Consider the following 21,271-nt stretch of genomic DNA (forward strand, 5'->3'; position numbering starts at 1 on the left):
TTGTTTAAACACTACTCTTCCTTCTCTTTTCCAACGCTGAGCACGTATTCAATTCGTGAAAGTTACACACGTGAATGGTAGCCTCCCCCTCCTTGTGTGGCAGCTTCTCTGTCTTCCCTCCCAATTCTGAGCATCTAAGTCATGATGGCATTCCCAGGACGCAGTAGAACGCCCTTCCTCCTGGAAGAAACCAAGGGCAGGGTTAATGAATTCACGGTGTAGACCTCTCCGGCGATGGCGACTTTCACAGGAATAAAACAGTCCACTCCATCATTTGATCAAATGAAGCGGACCCACCGGTTCAAGGTCTCTATCAGGATTCTAACAGGAACTAATGCTCTGAAGCAGGGTTCAGGGCTGAAAGGCTCAGAGGGCTCCAGCTCGGCTGACCAGCAGATGCTATTTGTTTGAAGCCGCTGGTGTGGCTGGACCAACTAACTCATCGATGGGTTCTGGCCGGGTTCCAACGGTTGCTCTGCTGGCCCCTCTTTTCCCTGATCCAGGTTTAACGAGATGAGCGTCATTAAGAAAGGCAGGGCCGTTATCCTTTAAGTGAGCAAAGTGACTCTTCACATAAGGACTGATTTTAATAACCCAGCGCGAGACCCCCTTTAAGGTACAGAATGACTCTGGCACATCAGTTAAGTGTTACACAAACCAGACGTGAGAATTCAAAATCAAAGGCGTTTTTCATTCATGTGAAAAAGGGATCAGTAAGCTGCATGAAAACTGGGGTGCATAAACGTCCCGGGGGCCTCTGTCCGCAGCAGGAAAAGCTCAGAGCAGATTGGGCCCAGGGGGAAGCAGCCTCGGCCGCCCATAACTCAGAGATAGAAGGCGGCGATCCTCATGTGCCGCCTCTGTTTCATGTGCGGGCTCCTGCCTCTGATCTTTCCGCAGTTGCCTAATTGCCGATGACTGTTTCTGTGGACACAAGGGTCTGCTAAATGTGTAAGGCCTGCATTTTTCCAGGGGAGACTTTTTCCTTTGCACATCAGCCAAAGATTCCTTCATACACAAATTCTTTTCGTAGGCAGGTCATCAGATTCTTACATGGGGGACATTAATGCTGAGTTCAGTGCACACAGCTGAATATGAATATATATCTACGTACAATCTGGTAACTCGATGGAGTGGGGATCCTCGATGGGAAGGCCCATAATGCCGTATGCATGTCTTGAATTTCTTTCCCACATGAGGACTGCACTCCTAACCCACTCTTAGGTAAGTACTTTAAGCTGTTTGTTTTCTAAGAGTGGAAATGGCTTCACTTGCAACACACCTTCTGACCCAGTTGCCACTGTACCCAAGGGCATGCGTTGAGGAGTGTTTGAATAAAAGTGAGGGGCACATTTAAACTTACTACTCCAACAAGGATCAAACCCTAGCATTATCGGCACAACAGGCCACCCACACAGGTAGTAAGTCACACAGATGAAATAGACTTAATTAATTAAGAGAGAGAGAAACAGCTGTATGCTACCAGGATGGCAAATAGGTTCCATATGGAAGCCACCTCCAATTAACCACAGTGATAGCTGATATTTATTGAGCACCGACGTGGGTCACATGAATCGATTCAATTAGCCCCATGAGTAGGTATTGTTATCACCTCCTTCTTAAGGATGAGGACACTGAGGCCAACAACGTGCCCAAGGTCCCATAGCTAGTTGGCGGTGGAGCTGGGATGTGAAGGCAGGCAGCCTTGCTCTCAACCACAGCAGCTCCTGCCTCTCAGCTGAAGGGTTGTGGCTCTGAGCTTGGTGTTCAAGGGCCTGAGGTCAAATTCAGGTTTAGCAGGCGAGGAGGCTGCTATGACTGATTAGGGGGCTGCCAAGGGGATCCAGACACAGAATGGGAGCATATGTATGTGTATTTGCATCCCTGACTTTATTTAAAAGGTCCTTACAACATCTGTACTATCAGAACCGTAACTGCCTCAATCTCTACAATTATTCACTCCTGATTTTTGTAACATCTGACACTGAGTAAGGTAATTAGAATAACTCCCTGCTGGCAGAGCAGGTGATGAATCATTAACAGCCCCGTTTCAGTTTCTGGACCGGAGTTTATGTATTTCAGCTCCTGACAGATTGTAGGCCTACTCGGGACATCAAGACCAAGACTGATGAGGAAGGACAATTTCCAGTCACTCAGAAAGACAGTTGAGGCTGCTGAGATTTTGCTTGGGACCCAGCCCTGTTCCTGTCATCTTAAAGTGCAGGCAGTCTTGAGCTGGCTAGGATAGAGCTCTCCCAGGACATATGACCCCATTTACTTGTACAGGACCATCCAAAGGGAAGGCAGAGTTTCTGCATTGGGGTAGACTGGGAGCTGAACAGTCCCTGGCATGAGGCAGCCAGGCAGATGGAAAGCTGACATATTATTGGGTAAATGATGAAAATCAGTATGTGTCCTTGACAAAAAACAAAAACTGACTAAATATAAAATGAATCAGGCTGTGGGCAAATGTGAATAAAAATGCAGATTTTAACTAACCTTATCTTTTACTATCTGTGATAGTACCATTCTATATAATAAAAGGAAATTGACCCTAACAGTGGACCGACCAGAACAACAGCTCGGCCAGTCACTATGAGGCACACTGACCACCTCTCGGTCCCTCCCCCCAGCCGGCAGGCTCCCATTGCCCAATGGCGAATGGGGAACCGGGGTGGGTGGTGGGGACACAGGTGACACCAGGCCAAGGCCCACCCCCGCCAGTCACCCACACACAGAGGGCAACCCACAGCGGAGGCAGGGCCAGCAAGTGGGCAGAAATAGCTTACCTCTTGGTCCCTCCCCCCAGCCGGCAGGCTCTGATTGCCCGATGGCAAACAGGGAACCAGGGGTGGTTGGCGGCGGGGGGGGGGGGGGGGGGCGGGGAGGGGGGGGAGCAGTGGGGAGGGGTCAGGGCCGACTGCTGGGGAAGATGGCCCTGATCACAGGCCAGGCCGAGGGACTGTACCTGTGCATGAATTTCACGTGCCGGGCCTCTAGTTAGATATATAAAAGCACATTTACAATAGGAATGAAACTTATTTAACTTAATGACCAGCACAATAGACATCTGTTTTATCTAATGCTGTTTATAATTTGTACACTGAAGAAAAAATAAGGGTTCTGTGGTTCATGTTTACATTTGTTGGCATAATAGAGTAACAGTTATACTTAATAATTCTGGATAATCACTAGATTGTCCAGAAGCACAAGGGCTGTCAGTTTACTGAGGACAAATCCAAATAGCTGCCATTTAAAATGGTTCTCACTTGCTTTGTAATTTAATCTACTTTTCTTATGTCTAATTCAGTAGTTCTCAACTGGGGCTGATTTTGCCCTCCTGGGGACATTTGGCCATGTCTGGAGACAATCTTGATTCTGTATAAATCTGGCCTTTAATGCCCATTTCCTCCACTCAGCCTCCTCACCTGCAGGGGTAGGAGTGGGGGAGACAGGAAAGTGGGGCCAAGGCTCAGTGGGTGCTTAAGGAAAGTCACGGCAGCAAGAATGAGAGAAGAGTGGGGAGCTAGTTCCCAAGGGGTGGGTCCCCTGGGACCCCTAAGAATCTAAACACTGGCTCTAAGAGAGGGGGCATCCAGAGCTCTTCATGCAGCCGAAGCAGTGGATCTCAAGTTTGAGGTTGAGTGGGAACCCCCTGGAGGGCTTGCTAAGACAGACTGCTGGGTCCCACCCACATTTTTAACACGTTCCCTGGTGATACTGATGACACTGGTCCAGGAACCCCACTCTGAGAACTCCTGGCCTAGAAGCATCCCAGTTGTCAGGCATCCATCCCTGCTCCCTCCAAAGATCTGTCATCATTACTTAACCTTAAAGGGCAATATTACTCCAGTTTTTTCAAGTACAGTATTCCTAGAAGCCACTAAAGTAGAGCCAATTCACTAAACCTCCCAGTTCTGTTAAAAATGTGAGTGTGAACTTCACCCCAGTATCCAATACGAAAGGGTCTGAATCCATCATCTGCTTTATTCACACCGCTCCTTGCCTGCGTTAACGTGGATGATTGGGAGTTAACCAGACTTAAAATTTATTATGCATGGAACGAGCTATTACCTGCACTTGAAAAACGCTTTAACTCCTTTGACCACGGGCTGAGATTTCAGACTTCTGAGTGAAAATGTGAGTTTCAGGCTGTTCTGAAATATCCTGCCATGGCATCCTGATCACAATAAATTTGATTTGCTGAAGCAAATCTCCTAATTGCTTCCGGAGCCTGTGTCTGAAACCCAAATGGCAGCTTGGCTGCGGTTAACAGACGGCACACGCTAATTTTTTTGTTCCCATTTAAAACGGCCTCTTTCTGGCTTGACTTTAATTTCTCACAATGTTGGCCCTGTGGGCTGATGTAGTAAAAAAATCCAACTTTTGGTCAGCAAATGAAACAAACTGTTTTCAAGACACATATGGAGTAAATATGGATGGTAAAGAGGTGCTACTTTTACAGTCACTTTTCTGACCATCCATTTCGCAAAGGAATTATTTGCAGGTCTCCCAGAAACTGGCTTCTCTATTACTCAGCCGGCCAGGGCCCAGCGGCTGGCCCTAATGTGCTCATTCTCGTGTGACTCATTACTGCAGACGGAGGTGTTGGCCCAAAATGCTCTGAAGCAGCTGAAAACTATCCCATCATGCAGCAGCCAATCAAGGCCTTTTTCTCCCCCCCCCCTTTTTTTTTTAGAAAAAACACAAAACACAAAATCCTTTACTTGACTCTCAGCACATGGAAGTGTTTTGAGGACTGGTTCTGTGGGCTTCATGAAACTATTCTGGGACTCCGGTGCCGACAACAGGCCTCACTTTGATGTCAGCGGTAAATGGATGTTCCAAGGAAGTGGGTTCTCAAACCCCACCACCGTCCTTCCTCCCCACCACGGTGAAACAGGGCGGCTTTCACAAATAACTGCTGCAAAACCCTACGGTTTCTGCACTTGGTGCTGGTTCCCCAACTCCCCCTTCTAAAGGAAACTCGGGATTGCCTCTCCCAACCCTTCCCTGAGGAAGCTGTTCAGGATAAGGATGGTAAGAAGTATGATATTATCAGTGGAAACAATAATAAACATTTGTGAGCACCTGTTACGTACCAGGCATGGGGCCCTTTTGGTGTATCATCTCATTGAGTCTTTAAAATGGCCCTAGGTGTCGGTACTATTATACTTCTCATTTGGAAGATGGGAAAACTATTTGCGGTGACAAAGCTATTAAATTTAGGGTCTGTGTTCTTTTTTAAAACTTACTGAAGTAGAACATACCTTCAGAAAACTGAAAAGTCCTGAGAGCATATAGCTCAATGAGCTTCCATAAAATCAACACACCCATGGAACAAGCACTCAGGCCAGGAAAGGGTCAGCCACGCCCGAGAAGCCCCCTTCCCCCACCACGCAGTCATTAGCCGCCCACTGCCCAGGGAACTGTGACCGTAACTCCTTAGATCATGCCTGTTGTTGAACTTCAATGGAACCAATACAGTATGCATTCTCCTGTTTAACCTTTTCAACCCACTGTTATAGTTGTGAGAGGACTGAGATTATTGTAGGCAATTTTTTTCACTGCTGTATAGTATTCCATTGTGAACATGGCACAATTTATCTGTTCTATTGTTAATATGCAGGAGTTATATTTTTTAAAATATATTTTTTATTGATTTTAGAGAGGAAGGGAGAGAGAGAAACGTCAATGATGAGAGAGAATCATTGATCGGCTCACTCCTGCATGTTGCCCTGACCAGGAATCGAAACATGACTGCCTGGATCATAGGTGGACCTTCAACCTGAGCCACATCTGTTGGGCTGCAGGGGTTATTTTTAAGTTGGGGCTATTAAAACAACTCTACTAGAAACATTTTTGTACATGCCTACTGATAACATTTCCACACATTTCTGCTGGGCATACATACACCGAGGAATGAATTGCTGGGTACATTCAGCCTTAATAAATACTGTTAGCAATTCAGCCTGTGTTGCTATATGACCTGAGGGTTATTTTTAAAAATATATATATTTTATTGATTTTTTACAGAGAGGAATGGAGAGGGAGAGTTAGAAACATCAATGAGAGAGAAACATCTATCAGCTGCCTCCTGCATATCTCCTACTGGGGATGTGCCTGCAACCAAGGTACATGCCCTTGACCAGAATCGAACCTGGGACCCTTCAGTCCTCAGGCCGATGCTCTATCCACTGAGCCAAACCGGTTAGGGCTGACCTGAGGGTTATTATGAACTGAGTTGGGTCCCTCCAAAATTCGCATGCTGAAGGCCCAACCCCCAGTGTGTTCGTATTGGAGACAGGGCCTTGAAGGAGGTAACTGGTATTAGATGAGGTCACAAGGGTCCTAACCCGATAGGACGGGTGTGCTTTTAAGGAGAGCAAGAGACACAGCGCTCTTTCTCTCTCCTAGCACTCACGGAGGGAAGGCCACATGAGGACACAGTGAGAAGGCGGCCGTCTGCAGCCAGGAAGGAACAGAGTTCTCACCGGAAACCAAACCTCTCAGCACCTTGATCTTGAACTTCAAGCATCCAGAACTATGGGAAAATAAACTTCTGTCGTTTAAGCCACCCAGTCTGAGGTATTCTGTTATGACAGCCAGAGCAGACTCACCGAAGGGGAGAAGAAGTGGGGAAGCTGGCCTCACCTCGATGAGCTTGCTTCCTATTTGGGACTGTGGCCTTCCTGGTCCTGGTGTCTTGGTAACTCTGAGGCCACAGGTTTGTCTCCCCAGCTCTTTGGCTCTGCCAAGGCTCAGGTCAGGGCTGCACCCTCTTAGCGGTTTTGTAGCCTCTCATCCCTGGGCCACCTCTGACCTGGCAAGACCCTGAGAACAAAGTGCTCGAGGGTGGTCTGTAAAAGTCTACTCTATCATTACTGGAAATGGAAATCCAACTGGTAGTTTTTTAAAACAAGGCATGTACAAATAATAAATCAAATGCTATTCCAATGCAGTGGCTGCTAGTTTTTGAAATAGCAACCCAACACAAATTTTTCTTCTAAGGATGTCTCAATTTGGAACCCACACTTTCTTTAATCTTTGTTAGCTTAGAAACTGAGAATTTCCTAGAAGGCTAGTTAGGTGACTCCCTGCAAAATGATCAGAATTGCCTAGAATGGTTTTTTTTAGGGGGAAAAGTTTAAGGAAAACAACCACTCAGTGACACTTGAATAAAAAAACAAAAACAAAAAACTGTCACATCTGAGCTTTGGCCAGGTAGCTCAGTTGGTTGAGTGTAGTCCTGATATGCCAAGGTTATGGGTTCGATCCCCTGTCAGGGTACATACAAGAATCAACCACAACAAATTAATGTTTCTCTCTTTCCTTCCCTCTATCTCTAAAATCAATAAAAAATAAATGGTTACATCCGGTAACTGAAAAGAGAATCACAGATGAAGCCCAAACAAAGCCAACTCAGAGAGCCTGGTTTCCAGGCCCACACTGTTTCCATTAGTGGTGGGTATGGTGCTGGGGTGTCAGCCACTTAGTGCCTCAGTTTCTTCAGCTGTATGAAGGGAATGATCATACCTGTGAAGAATCGTTCCCAAATCTCCAGAGCAGTTCATCATCATGCCTGGAGCCCCCTCAGCATGGCCGAGATTCATCCTTGGCACTGATCACCGATGGTGCTATGACTAGCTGACATCTGGGCCTCAGCTGAGTCTGGCTCCTTCAGACACAGGCACTTGCTGCTCTCTTTCTGTCCTTAGTGCAGTGCCTCACACATGGCAGGTCCTTATGAACCTGGCACACTGGTAGCTCTTCCCAAACTGACCCATCGAGTGGTCACTGAAATGGTGAGCCACACATTACGAGGCAATTATGTCTTCCGTGAAGTTGGTAAGTGGAGTTGTCACGTAATAGGAAATGGTCAAAGTCACCCAAGAAAACTCATTAAAGGGTCCACGAAGTACAGAACATGTTTTGTACACTCCATCCAGTACAGTCATCGTTAGGCACTCTCAATTCTGAGAATGACAAAGCCAGATGAAAGGAAAGGGCGATGGGTATAAACTAAGACCTTGGTGCATTCGAACCTCTCAGTCTTTATTACACCTCATGTTTCTTGAAGTGGCTGGAGACCCGTGGTGATGGCTAAGGAAGGCCTAGTACCCGCAGTGTCTCCTTCATTCTCCTTTTACCGTGAAGTCTCTAGGACTTTTACACCAAGTGATGTCGAGGTTTGGTTCTCAAGTCGATGACTAGCCTGTTTCCCGGAACATCCCTCTTTTGGAGAGTCCTGGACCACGGTAGCTTGGTAAAGGCTTTGAAAAAGTCCTTAGTATGTTTAACTTGGTTATAACCATTTTCTCAACCCTATTTCACACTGGCATGTGTTTCCTGTCAGTATATAAAAACCTATTAATATTCTATGAAACATGTTCATTGTGACGTGCTAGTAATGCAGCCTCAGACAGCTACTTGGAGCTTTTCTGACTTATTTTCTAAACAACCCTTAGTACAAGTATTTATCTGATTTCAGGGCAGAGCAATTAAGAACAAATTATAAATGGAGAAGGCTGTCAAATTAAAAAGAATATGGACAGCTAACATCTTGGCAGGAATGAAAGGAACAGAAAAATATTAACGCATCCATGGAATTATTTTCAAATATTCAACACTGCACGTGGTACGATCATGGAGGTTCAAAATAGTAGCAATTAAGTCCATAAGACAAAGTGACATCCTTGGCAAACTTGCTTCAGATGGTAGGAATATGTTTATTATATTTCATCAAGCTTAAAGTTAAGAAGTTTGGGTGTATAAAGGCAGGATTCAATTGTTGGAAAAATTTATCCTCTCACAGTAGCAGATAAGAAAGCCACTGCTCTATCAACGACACCCTTGGCTTCCCACAGTTCTTTCCTTCACATATTGCTCAGATCACAACTAATTCAAACAGATTCTTTTTTAAAAAAAGTTTTTATTGACCTTTTTAGAGAGGAAGGGAGAGAGAAGAAACATTGATAGAGAAGCATCAATTGGCTGGCTCCTGCATGCCCTCCACTGGGGATTGAGCCCACAACCCAGACATGTGCCCTGACTGCGAATTGAATCAGCAACCTCTTGGTGCATGAGACAATGCTCAATCCATTGAGCCACACTGGCCGGGCTCAAACAGATTCTTTATATCCCTCAAGTTTCATACAAACCTTTGAGTTTTATTTAACCCCAAATATTCTTTTTAAGAAGGACGGTGTTTCTAACAAGTAAATTTCAAGATACCAGAACAGAAATAAAAGTTTATTTATCTTTTAGGTCATGTCCATTTGCAAATCAAATTCAGTTCATGAATGAGGAACGGCATTATAGTCCACACTGCTGGCATCTCTTCCACGGCCCGAGGCTCACCAATCAAGGGTGTTCAGTCAGTCTTCTAGTGTTAAAAAAGCCTTTCCATCGATTTTTGCTTTTTTTCCGAGAGAACGGTCAAAGGAATTATTCACAGGAGCAGATATGGTCCTCAGTCCCTTCTATTTTGCACTGCGTTGCAAAATATGGTTTGTTCTCTTTAAATAGTCACCTTCCCATCCTCACTCATTGTATTTGGCCAGTTTTAACCTGGGGATAATGTTCATAGACTGCAGTTCCTGGAAGAGCAGCTTGCAGGCATACGGAATACGAAGGGAAGACACGTGACAGGACGACTTGCAGTAATGGCACCTGAAACCCAAGTCAGCATGTATTAGAGGGACAATGACTCAGAACAAAGGCCTGCACGCAGGAAGTGACAATCCTCTCTAACAAATTCTACCGCCATTCCATCGAGTTGGTTTTCTACTCCTCGGTGTTCAGCCACACTATCCAAAATGTACTTGTGTCCCCAAAGTAAAAAGAAGCCCCCAAAGAAGCAAAAACCAAACCAAAACAACGATCACTCCCCCGGTTTTAAAGCCACGTACTTTTAATCAGTTAGCACCATACTTCTTAGAGCTTTCTCCTTAAAATGCAAAACAGCTGCCAATATAGTTGTTTTGAATAAGCCCCCGAAATGTGAACCATCTGAAAGTTACTCAGATTTAGACTTTTCCTTGTTGAAAGCATTTTAAACAGATTCACTCTCCATGTATTGATAAGCATCTACTGCAATGTACTATTCTAGGCAAGAGCTCAACATTTATCATTTGACTTATGTCACTGAGAGACTTGAAGTATGCTGGGAAAGATGGGACTTCCATATAGAAAGGTGGTATGCAAGGCTCTACAAAGTTGGTTATTTCTATTAGCATTGGAGCTACTTTACTTACTGGCCCTGTGTATATGCACATATTTCCATTTAATCCTTACAACAGCCCACACTCCTAATCAATATGCCTGCTATGCTAGTAGGATTATCTTTTCTTTCAGCCAGGGAACTTAAAGCCATTGATTAGGCCTTAATCAATGGCTACAACTGAAGAAAGGGTCCCTGGGGAGAACTATTCTGTCAGGTTTCAGACCAAAACAGAGCCTCACCCTTTACCTCAAGGATCTGGGGCACCTGGGACAGTGGGTACCCAGTACAAATCCTGAGACTTAATAGGTAGAAAACTAGGTCCTGCCAGGTAACAGGGGAGAACAGGAGTGCAAGAGGAATAGCACCAAGGCTTGGAAGATGCAGTGCTAACTGGGAACTGGGGGGGGGGGGGGGGGGGGTCTCTCAGGGAACAATACAGGCCATTCTGGAGGGTGGTAAGGCACATGGGTAAAAAATGTAAACACGCATATTATTGAAGTGATCACAAAAGTGGCAAAGATGTGCACAAGAATGTTCACGGTCACACTATTTACAGCAGCACGAAGCAGAAGACTGCTCGTAGTTCTGTGAGTCCAGGACATGTATGCAGGAGAACCTGTGCAGACACTGAATGCAATGCTGCAGACACCTCTTTACTGAAATGTAAAGGTGCCCAGGGCACACTGTGGGGTGAAAAAAGCAGTCTGCTAGACAGCATGGTCCCAAGCGGGTCCTCAAATGGGTTTCAGTAAATGTATGAAGTTCCCAAAATCACATGTACCAAGATATTTTTGGTATCTATTTGTATTTCCCTGCTATTAAAAACATCAAAAAAATTCATGATTTAGAAACAAAAATGGTTCAGAACTACTGGCAAACAGAGATGTCCCCCAAAGTCACTAAAATATTAACAGGGGTCATCTCTGAGTGCGGGAATTCTGACTAATATTTTTTGTAACTTTGAATATCTTATAAAGAGCAGGGATCATTTTTGTAATCAGCAAAATAAAGCTTGTATTATTTCAGAAAAGGAAATCACCAGGGCTGAGAATCTGAACGTGCTGGTGAGTGACTCCGCAGATAGGAGCTCCTGAGGAGAAGAGAATGGGATCCACGCTTGGGCCCCTACCAGGGGGCTGTGGGAGCTTAAAGTGCAGAGTATTTGACTCTATCCACAATAATATAAACATGAGAATTACTTTTCCTAAAAGACTACCTAAAGGTCTTTTTAATGCATGACAGTTTATGAATTATGTTTTTAATGTGCCTGGGTTGGTCTAATTTATCTAAGTATCATGTTTATGCCTTAACTGAATTGGAGAAATGGATTTAGCTGGAGCAACTTCTTGCAGATTCTCCTGTCATCATCCTGTGAATTCAATCCAGGCTAATCTACTTAAAACTTCTGTGTGTGCTGATTCACGATCCAGAAAGCCCACTAACCTTCTCTTCTATGAACTATTTCTCCACTATTTAAAATGTTCCAATGCGTATATACACATACATGCATACACAAATAAAAATACATACCTATATAAGTAGAAATATATAAATTACCTTTCCCTGGTCTCAACAACTCCCAAAGAAAGAAACTTGACCCAAACAATAATAAAATAAACTGATTTTTCAGGGCAAAGCCAGCAAAAGGAGGAGGCTGTGGATTCACGTGAGAAATGACTGTCCAGTGAAATATCCTCCATGAGCTAATTATCTTAGCAGGGATTCTCTTTTCTCTGCAGTTTTCCTTCTGGACCTCTCTTTTGTGACTTATACCCCTCGTGTCTTCTGTAGAACAGTCTTGCTGTAAATATCCCCATAGCAATGCCTTACTAATGTGCAAATCAGCGACAAAAGGCCAGTCTCAAGGTTCTGAACTGCTCTAATTACTCAGCCTCCATTGTGCTGTTCATTAAAGAGCGACTTCCTCCAACAAACGCCTGTGCTCCCTCCCACACAGCCCAGCACACACGTCAGGTAACATGGGAAAAGGACAGCATCATTATGCGCCTCTGCCTGAGAGCAGCACACGGAGCTGCCAGCCTTCCAGACTGGACGAGGATGCTTTCCTGTTGGCAACAAGGGATAAAGCAGGCCATTCAAAATCAGACATACAGTACAGTACCAGGTCTGTTTAATTATAGTCAAGACCCTTAAACCGTGTAACCTGATTTAGTGTTCTTTGAAAGGATTTCAAATACAATACACATTGAACACATGAGCTTCAAAATCAGGCACTGTTATCGGATAATCTTTAAATGTGACAGAAGCAAAGCAGGAAAGAAGATATGAAATTAACAGAATAACGCTGAGACCAATTACTGCTTACCTTAGTTTCCCCGAGTATTCAGCGTAAGAGAGCAAGGTTTTCAAAGTGCATGAGTAAATATGATCGTCTTTCCTTTCTCTTTTCCTTCCTTTCTTCCTTCGTCTTTCTTCCATTCCCTCCCTCCCTCCTTTTTTCTTTTTCCCCTTCTTTCCTCTTTTTCCTCTTTCCCTCATTCCCTCTTTCTTTTCTTCTTTTATTTTTCCTCTTAGCCTTCCTCCCTCTTTCTTTTTTCCCCTGCCTCCCCCTTCCCTCTTTCCTTTCCTTTTCCTCACTCTTCCTCTTTTTTGGGGGGGGGGGGGGTACTCGAGAGAATGCAGGAAGAATGGAGAAGAAAAGAAACTCTTTTTTGAAGTTTCATGATCCCTATTGGTAATAAGATGACTCTTCTGCACCATCTTTTCAAAGTAAATTACTTAAAAATCCTTGTGCCAAATTTGAAGATTTAAGCATAGTGGAACTAAGTTTCAGGATCTTCCTATTACATTACATCTTGTTGTTACACAGGACAATAAAACACAAACTCAATATGCATTTCAAAAGACCCATGTCACTGATACAAGAAAGAGCTAAGTTTACGCTCAGAATATTGTCACCCCATCTCTGCAACCTTATGAAAGGCAAATGGCCACCTCTTGTGTCAGATTTTAAAATGAGATGATTTCTTCACAGACAGGTTTCATTGACTCTTCTACATCAAAATTATAAAATAACTAATTTTGGCTAAAAGGATTTGACATCTAACTAACAAGGTATACACTGTGTTCTAAGAAGGCCACTCATTATCCTTTTTCCCCCTTCATTGTTGAGCGTACTACAGATGTCCCCTTTATTTCCCCCCATCATTCTAACTCTTAATTTGCTTTATTCAACCAAGAACTGGCAGCTTAAGATGGCAAGAAGTCGGGGGACTCATAAGGAAAACGTGGCCCATGAACTAACCCTCAAGCTCTGGCAATGAATGCTCACCTGTGCCTAACTGCCCTTCTGGGGACTGCCCATCCCTAGGGAAAGGGGCTCCGGAAGGGAAGTGAGAGGTGATGAGGAAGATGAAGCTACTTCCCATCCCTGCAGCACCTGCCTCAGATGTTGTTAGACCTGTTCTCTGATAGAAAAGTGAGTAGAGACTGGGGAACGCAGGCCCTCCTGTCTATAGGGGTATTCAGGGTTCTGGATCATGACCAATGCTCTAAGCAGAGTAGTGGTTCTTTGGTGGTGCAGTGGAACCATAACAAGGAGAAAAGATGCTCTAACAACACAAACAAAAGGTATGCAGCATCACCTTTTAAACTGGACTTTGTGTACTGACTGCATTGAACTAACAGACTGAATCACAGTTTACCTACTGACAATCCTAGTGCCAGTTAGCAATATGGTCTCTGCCATCATGGGATTCACAGTCCAAGTGGAAGGCAGCTTGCTGTGCAGACAGAGTACAGACAAGGAATCAGGGTACCAGGTTCTGGTCCTGGTCTGTCACTAATTTGCTATAAGATCTGGGGCAACACACCTGGCTCTTTAGGTTTGAAGTTAAATGAGGGCATTCGACACAATCTTCTCTAAAATCTTTCTATTAACAATATGCTATAATTATAACACGTACCAATGACTCTGCTAGGATTTTTACAGGTGAAGTGTTATAAAAGGTACTCGAGATAATAGTAACAAGATGATCGAGTCCTTAGTCCTTAGGAGTTTAAACTCCGGCTGTGTACAGAGCTGGACATTAGGTAGACAAAGTGAACGTGTACACATAGAATCCGCAATTCCAGGAAAGCATGGACCGGAAGGTTGGAGAATATGTAGGTATGATCTAGTCAATTCTGAGCTGTGCTTTAAGAGGCAGGGGGTGTAATATGAAAGACATATGGTATCCACTTACCAGCCGGAATACCCCAGAAGTCCACACTGCCCACAGACATCAACCTCAAAGGCATCACTTGAAATCATTAGTCGCTCTAGTAAAAGCATACTGGCTCCATAACCAATTAAACAGTCACGTTCCATTTCTCCAAGACGCAAACCACCATCACGAGATCGACCTTCAGTGGGCTGCCTTTGAAACAAGTTAAACAAATGTGTTATTATATTACACAAAGAGGCCGCATCACATGCTGGCTAAGAGCACAGAGCTTTGGAGCAGGGCTCACCTGGATTCAAATCACTTATTAGGCAGTGACCTTGAGCATGCTGCTCAGCCTCTCAGCCTCATTTGTAAAACGTACATAAGACTACCTGTTCCAAAGAGCCTTAAATGAGCAGAGATATGATCCTAGAGGTTGGTTGCTATTTTTATTTTTAAATAGAAATAATAAGTAATTATTTAAATAATGATATAATAATAAACATACAATGCTAGCATTACGATTACTATTACAACCACTATCATTATTATTAGGGAGGGATGTCTTTTGAGTATTTTCAGAGATGTCTTAGTTCTTTGTTATTTAAAAACAGAAAAAGTGAGCAGAACAGAGTGTGGAAGAAACCCGGGTCCTCTAGCAGTTAGCCCCAGGCCTCCATGTTTAATTTATTTAATAGTAAATATATTAAACCTGGAAAGAAGCAAATGGATTTTTATAAAATTTGGAATGGATCAGGAGTCACCTGGAGCCAGATGGGAGGTTCCCTGGAGACCTACCTCCCCCGCCCCCAGTTGTGTGTCCCATACAAGTTCTTCCTTCGTGTGTGAAAACGCTCCACTCCTTTTTAGAGGGAGCACTAGAACTGGGCGGCTACTAGCCCCTGAATGGACTCCCTGTAGTTTATGTATCTGCTGGGCTTGAGAATGCTTTAAAAGATTAAGGATCCAGGATCCAGAGATGCAGGTAAAATTTAGAGATTCTGAAACAACTTAGGCAAACCCACCTAGGTACTGGTGACACAAATGATCAATGAGAGAGACAGAGAGAGAGAGAGAGAGAGAGTCACGAGCACCCTGGCCAGCTGATGTGGGAGTGACACTCCTTGGAGGCAGTCTGAGCAGGGGTGGACTCTAATGCTCTTGTTTGCTTTATTCCACAGCATCTTTTAATCTTTGCTATTGTTGCAGCCAGTTTTCCAAAGAGTTAAGAAGGTAAACACACGATTGCCAGCACATGCTGAAATGTTAACTTGTGTTGTTGATAGTTACAATGGGAAATCAATTTAAGTTGTATATTATTTGTTGAAAGAAAATCTACATATGAAACATTTATAAGTAGATCTCAATGAACACACTGTAGTGGAAACTTCAGAGCTGAGCACAACATATATATGCTTTTATCTGAGAGAACCTCCCTGGGACAGGGGAAGGACCCTTCCACCTGTGGCCACTGGACAAGTGAAGGTGGTCAGATCACATGTGGGCAGAACCCACAACTTGAATTTTAACCAACTGAGATAACTGACTATAGACAAATGCACTCCAGGCGGTCTTCATATGGAATACACAAAAGTAATACTAAAGTAATAACTTTTTTTATACAACCAAGTAAAACATAGGAAATAACTGCTTTGACATTTATATTACTCTGAAATAGTTTTTGGATGTTGTAAGTGAAATACAAGTTCCGGAGGGAACAGTATGGAGGGGAAAGATATACCTAACCCAAGTAGGGTCTCAGTGCTGAAGTCAATACTGGCTTGAGAATCTCAACTTCTCTTCCCTCTTCTGTAATTTAAGTACACAAATGCCTATCATTTCAATAGGCATGTGCATTTGCTCAGTTTTACATGGTCAAGGGATTGAGTCATCTATACCTCTCCTGTGGTTTGGAAAACAAAACAAAACAAAACAAAGACCCAAATATTAGCTGCTTCATCCTCTGCTCCCTCCACTACACTGTAACATCTAAGCAATGCTCCATGACAGTGGACAGGGACCTGGATATTTATTGAGCATCTCCCATCAACACTGTACACAGTCTATATTCAAACACCTGACATTCACCAGCATGCTGTGTAGTGGGTTTTATTGTCTCTACTTCATATACAGGAAAATGAAGCCGAGAGACATAAGAGATCTGTCCAAGGCTCATGGTAGTAATACAAGGTGGTGATGAGTTCACATCTATGTCATTCTGACCCCAGGGCCTGTGTTTCCTCCCCTGGCTCAGAGTTCCTCATCCTTGGCAGTAGCCATACTGAGCTGGGTAGTAATTCTCTGAGGTAAAGGCTGTGCTGTGCATTGCAGGATGTTTAACAGCATTCCTGACCTATAAATGCCAGTAGCTCCTTCCTTGCCCCCAAGTTGTGGCATCCCCAAAATGTTTTCCAATGTCCCCAGGGAGGCAACAGTGCCCTGGTTAAGGAGCACTGCCTTAGCCTTTACTGCTCCAACTGGAAAATGTAGTAGTGAGAACACATAAACTTGGTATTTGTAAATTTCCTTTCCCAACAATTATACCCATTCGTCAAATCCGACATTGGGCTTGAATTGAGGATGCACTGGTGAAGGGGCATACATGGACCCTGGAGCTTATGCAAATAAGCATGCAAGTACAGGTGTCTTATGCTCCAATCACAGAAGTTTAAGAAAAATGACAGCTGTGGCTTAGGCTACCAAATAATGCGTGCATATGTTTTCTGTGCACACACAGGAGCGTGAGGTGTACTGATATGCATGTGTGTGTGTAAGTGTACCTACATTCTTATGAAGGAACTGTTTTGAACAGGACCATACTTGTAAACTGGTACACAGTAAATGATTAGATAGAAGAACACTGTGAAGACCTACGGAGGGTTTGCTCTTGTGCCTGTAAAATGATTTTTAATTGGCTGCCATTTTTAAAATATATTTTATTGATTTTTTACAGAGAGGAAGGGAGAGGGATAGAGAGTTAGAAACATAGATGGGAGAGAAACATAGATCAGCTGCCTCCTGCACACCTCCTACTGGGGATGTGCCCACAACCAAGGTACATGCCCTTGACTGGAATCGAACCTGGGACCCTTCAGTCCACAGGCTGACGCTCTATCCACTGAGCCAAACCGGCTAGGCCAGTGGTTGGCAAACTCATTAGTCAACAGAGCCAAATATCAAAAGTACAACGATTGAAATTTCTTTTGAGAGCCAAATCTTTTAAACTTAAACTATATAGGTAGGTACATTGTTATTAACTTAATTAAGGTACTCCTAAGGCTTAGGAAGAGCCACACTCAAAGGGCCAAAGAGCCGCATGTGGCTTGCGAGCCGCGGTTTGCCAACCACGGGGCTAGGCAATTGGCTGCCATTTTTAATGTAAATCAGACATATATAATTTTTGTGGATGCCCAATACCCCAAAGTTTGAAATCTCAGGGAAACAGAAACTTTGCTGAGTCTGCTTATTGTTGTACTTGGAAATGCAAGGGAGACTCGCCTGCACTGTCAATCCCTTCTGTGAGTGCTCTCCTCTTACCTGGTAAGGACAGCCCGTGGTCCCCGGGCACGGGCATGCATCTTATCCAGCACCATGTGTTTCAGCTTCTGGTAGTACACGGGGCCGAAGTAAATGTATGCTTCCAAAGGCTCCCTGAAAGAAGGGTCAGAGTTTGGGGTTAAGAAACTAAGTTTGGGCTAACAGGAGACAGCCTTTTCTAGGTCTCAGCACTGGCAGGCCCTTACTTGTTTATGAACAGGTTTATGAGTGAGTGAAAGAAAATGAAAAGGCTAGATCTGAAAATATAAAAGTACCATGGATACATTAAAGCAGGGGTAGGGCCATTCTTTTGCCAAGGGCCATTTAGATATTTATAACCTCATTCATGGGCCATACAAAATTATCAACTTAAAAAGTAGCCTGCTATATTTGGTCAAACATTTAACGAACTCACCCCTAATGCTTTAGCAGAGCCAGGCCAAATGATTTGGCAGGCCTTATATGGCCCGCAGGCTGGATGTTCCCCACCGCTGCATTAAAAGGTACAGTGTTTAATTAAGAAATAAAATTTAAACAGCTTGTGAAACTGTGTACGGAACGGTGCTTCCTTCACTGCTCCCACCCTAGCCAGGTCACCATCCTTTCTGCCTGGACTACTGTAGATAATCTTCTAGTTGGTCTCCTTGCTTCTACTTTCCTCTCTCAACAATCTCTTCTTCACAAGCCAGAGCCATTCCTTCTAAAATGTAAATAGCAGCAGGTCACTCTTCTGATCTAAATTCCCAATAATTTCCCATTGCACTCAGAATCCGTATCAACCAATTTTTGCATGTAGCCACAAGGTCTACGGTAATCTGGCTCCTGCCCACATCTGACTCATTTACTATTTCTTTTCTCCATCGCTCATTCTATTCCCTTACACTGGCCCCTTCATTGTTCTTCAAATGTAGCAATGAATTTTTAGAAATATTGTAGTAAGAGTTTAAAGGAGTGAATATTTAAGTACTTTGACAGAAGAAACTTTTTTTCTTAAGTCTGGAGCAAGAGTAGCCAGAGGATCGATGACTTTAAAATTATTTTTACTGCCCCAGAGCTTCCTTCCTGGGGGAAAAAAACAAAAACAAAACACCTACCATGTGTCACTTAATCCATGACTTAATCTGTATAAAAATCTGTCATCCCTATTTTTAAGATGAAGAAAAGGGCACAGAGTGTCCAAGAGGTTAAGTAAGAGCTGGTGAGTGATGCAGGAAGCTCCAAACCCAGGGCTCTCTGCCATGCTGGCCAGTCTTGAGCCAGGTAAATATGGGCCACAGCATGATGTAAGAGTAGGAAGAGCAAAAGACATGGCAGAGAAGCACATAAATATATCTGTGCCTGCCTGCTTGCTATACCTTATACTTTCTGTATCATTAGCAAAGGCTTTTGCACTTATCAAGCCATTCCGTTAGCTTAAGCACAACCAGATTCTTGGAAGACCCAAAGTGGAGTGGAACAGAGCGTCAGGAGACCCTATTCTTGTCGCAGTTTGTCACATAGTAATTATATGACTTCTTTATCTCAGTTTTCTTAGTTGTACAACCAAGTGGTTGGACCAAGTTTCTTTCTAGCTCTAATAATGAATGATCCTATTCCTCCATAGTATGACTGCTCATGGTAGAATTCATGGAACTCTGTCACCACTTCATCATCAACTGAATAAGGCCATATGCAATTTTTCCTCCTAGCTATGCTGAAGAATGTGACAAAGGGTGAAAGCTGGCAGGTGAATATGCTTGCAAGTCCTCTGTAGAACTCCGAGATAATTAGGAAAGAAATGAAAACACTGGCTGGAGTATAGAGAACAGTGATGTAGACATAGCCATTAGCTATCTATAGGAAGCAGAGCATAAGCCCTTCAAATCTTTCAGTAAAATTATGTTCAGAAGGTCCACCAAAATGGTTCATTTGTTTTGCACACTTTCTGGGCAACTTTGCATTATTTCTGCATGAGAAGCAAATACTAAGATGATTAGTTTACAATAACAACATTTTCTGAAATGAACCTCAGCTATTTTACTGAATCATTTTTTAAATGGACCATTACTCTTTCTCTGTAATGTGATTTTCTATAACATCTCAAGTATGATACACCTAAAGAAATCCATATTATCACAGGCTGGATAAATCATTTTAGAAAGCACTCAATGCTTTTAACAGATACAGATTTTGACCATTTTAATCACATCTGGATAGTCCATTTGCAGCACTGAAATCAAGCTGTGTGTTCTCACACATGCTTCCACACTGAGTTTCACTCGTGCATTTCTGAGGTTTAAAACCTCAGAAGAACAGTATAAACTCTGTGTCCCAAAGTTTTACCTGGCATAAAAATACTGAAGTGTGTCTTAATTTAAACAACCAACTTGATCCTTTAAAATCACGTCCAAGCCAAGTTTCAAAACCTTGTCCTTCACAATAATTTCAGGGATATCTGTTTCTCCCAGATAAAAAGAAATCCCGTCCCTCTGCCTGTGTGACCTGCTCTCTCCTTTCCCCAACCTCACTTCAGGCTGCACCACTACCTCCTCACTGCATGGCAGCCAGGCTGGCCTCTTCCAGTTCCCAAACCTACCAAGATCTATCCCTTGTGAGGTGTTAAATACGCTTTTCCTCTACATCAGTGGTTCTCAACCTTCGGGCCCTTTAAATACAGTTCCTCATGGTGTGACCCAACCATATAATTATTTTCGTTGCTACTTCGTAACTGTAATGTTGCTACTGTTATGAATCGTAATGTAAATATCTGATATGCAGGATGGTCTTAGGCGACCCCTGTGAAAGGGTCGTTCGACCGCCAAAGGGGTCGCAACCCACAGGTTGAGAACCGCTGCTCTACATGAAACACTTCAAAAGCTTCCCTCTTCTCATCCTTCACATTTCTGCCTTCCCACAGGGGTCCTACCTTCCCACAGGGGTCCTCTAGCCTACTCTATGTCTTCATTCAGGTGAGAGCTTTTTGTATTTATTATTTGTTTTCATTCCTTTATTCAACAAATATTTATGGATGTGTGCTGTGTGTCAGGCTCTATGCTAAACACTGGAAATAAAACAGTAAACAAAACAGACAAGCCCTGCTCTCAAGGAGGTACATTATACTTGGGGAGACAGACAATAATATTACATAGTATTATTATACTAGAGGCCTGGTGCACGAAATTTGTGCACTGGGTGTGTATGTGTGTGGGGGGGGTGTCCCTCAGCCCAGCCTGCACCCTCTCCAATCTGGGACCCCTTAAACCAGCAGTCAGATATCCCTCTCACAATCTGGGACTGCTGGCTCCCAACCACTCACCTGCCTGCCTGCCTGATTGCCCCTAACTGCTTCTGCCTGCCAGCCTGA

General features: G+C 43.7%; 1 protein-coding gene across 4 annotated transcripts in view; it reads right to left on the reverse strand.

Moving 5' to 3' along the window:
- Window positions 1-9,231: 9,231 nt before the first annotated feature.
- POLR3B (RNA polymerase III subunit B) overlaps window positions 9,232-21,271 on the reverse strand; it is a 108,750-nt gene continuing 96,710 nt past the window's right edge. For 3 of the 4 annotated variants that reach the window (XM_059681767.1, XM_059681768.1, XM_059681770.1), the window contains 3 exons: window positions 17,929-18,042; window positions 14,431-14,604; window positions 9,232-9,672 (listed from right to left, as the gene is read on the reverse strand). In XM_059681767.1, the coding sequence (XP_059537750.1) occupies window positions 9,543-9,672; window positions 14,431-14,604; window positions 17,929-18,042 (418 nt within the window). In that variant the 3' untranslated portion in view covers window positions 9,232-9,542. The remainder of the gene's footprint in view (window positions 9,673-14,430; window positions 14,605-17,928; window positions 18,043-21,271) is intronic. The other variant, XM_059681769.1, reaches the window with a different exon arrangement.

The sequence above is a fragment of the Myotis daubentonii genome, chromosome 2 (assembly GCF_963259705.1).
Source record: "Myotis daubentonii chromosome 2, mMyoDau2.1, whole genome shotgun sequence".
NCBI classification, from domain to species: domain Eukaryota; kingdom Metazoa; phylum Chordata; class Mammalia; order Chiroptera; family Vespertilionidae; genus Myotis; species Myotis daubentonii.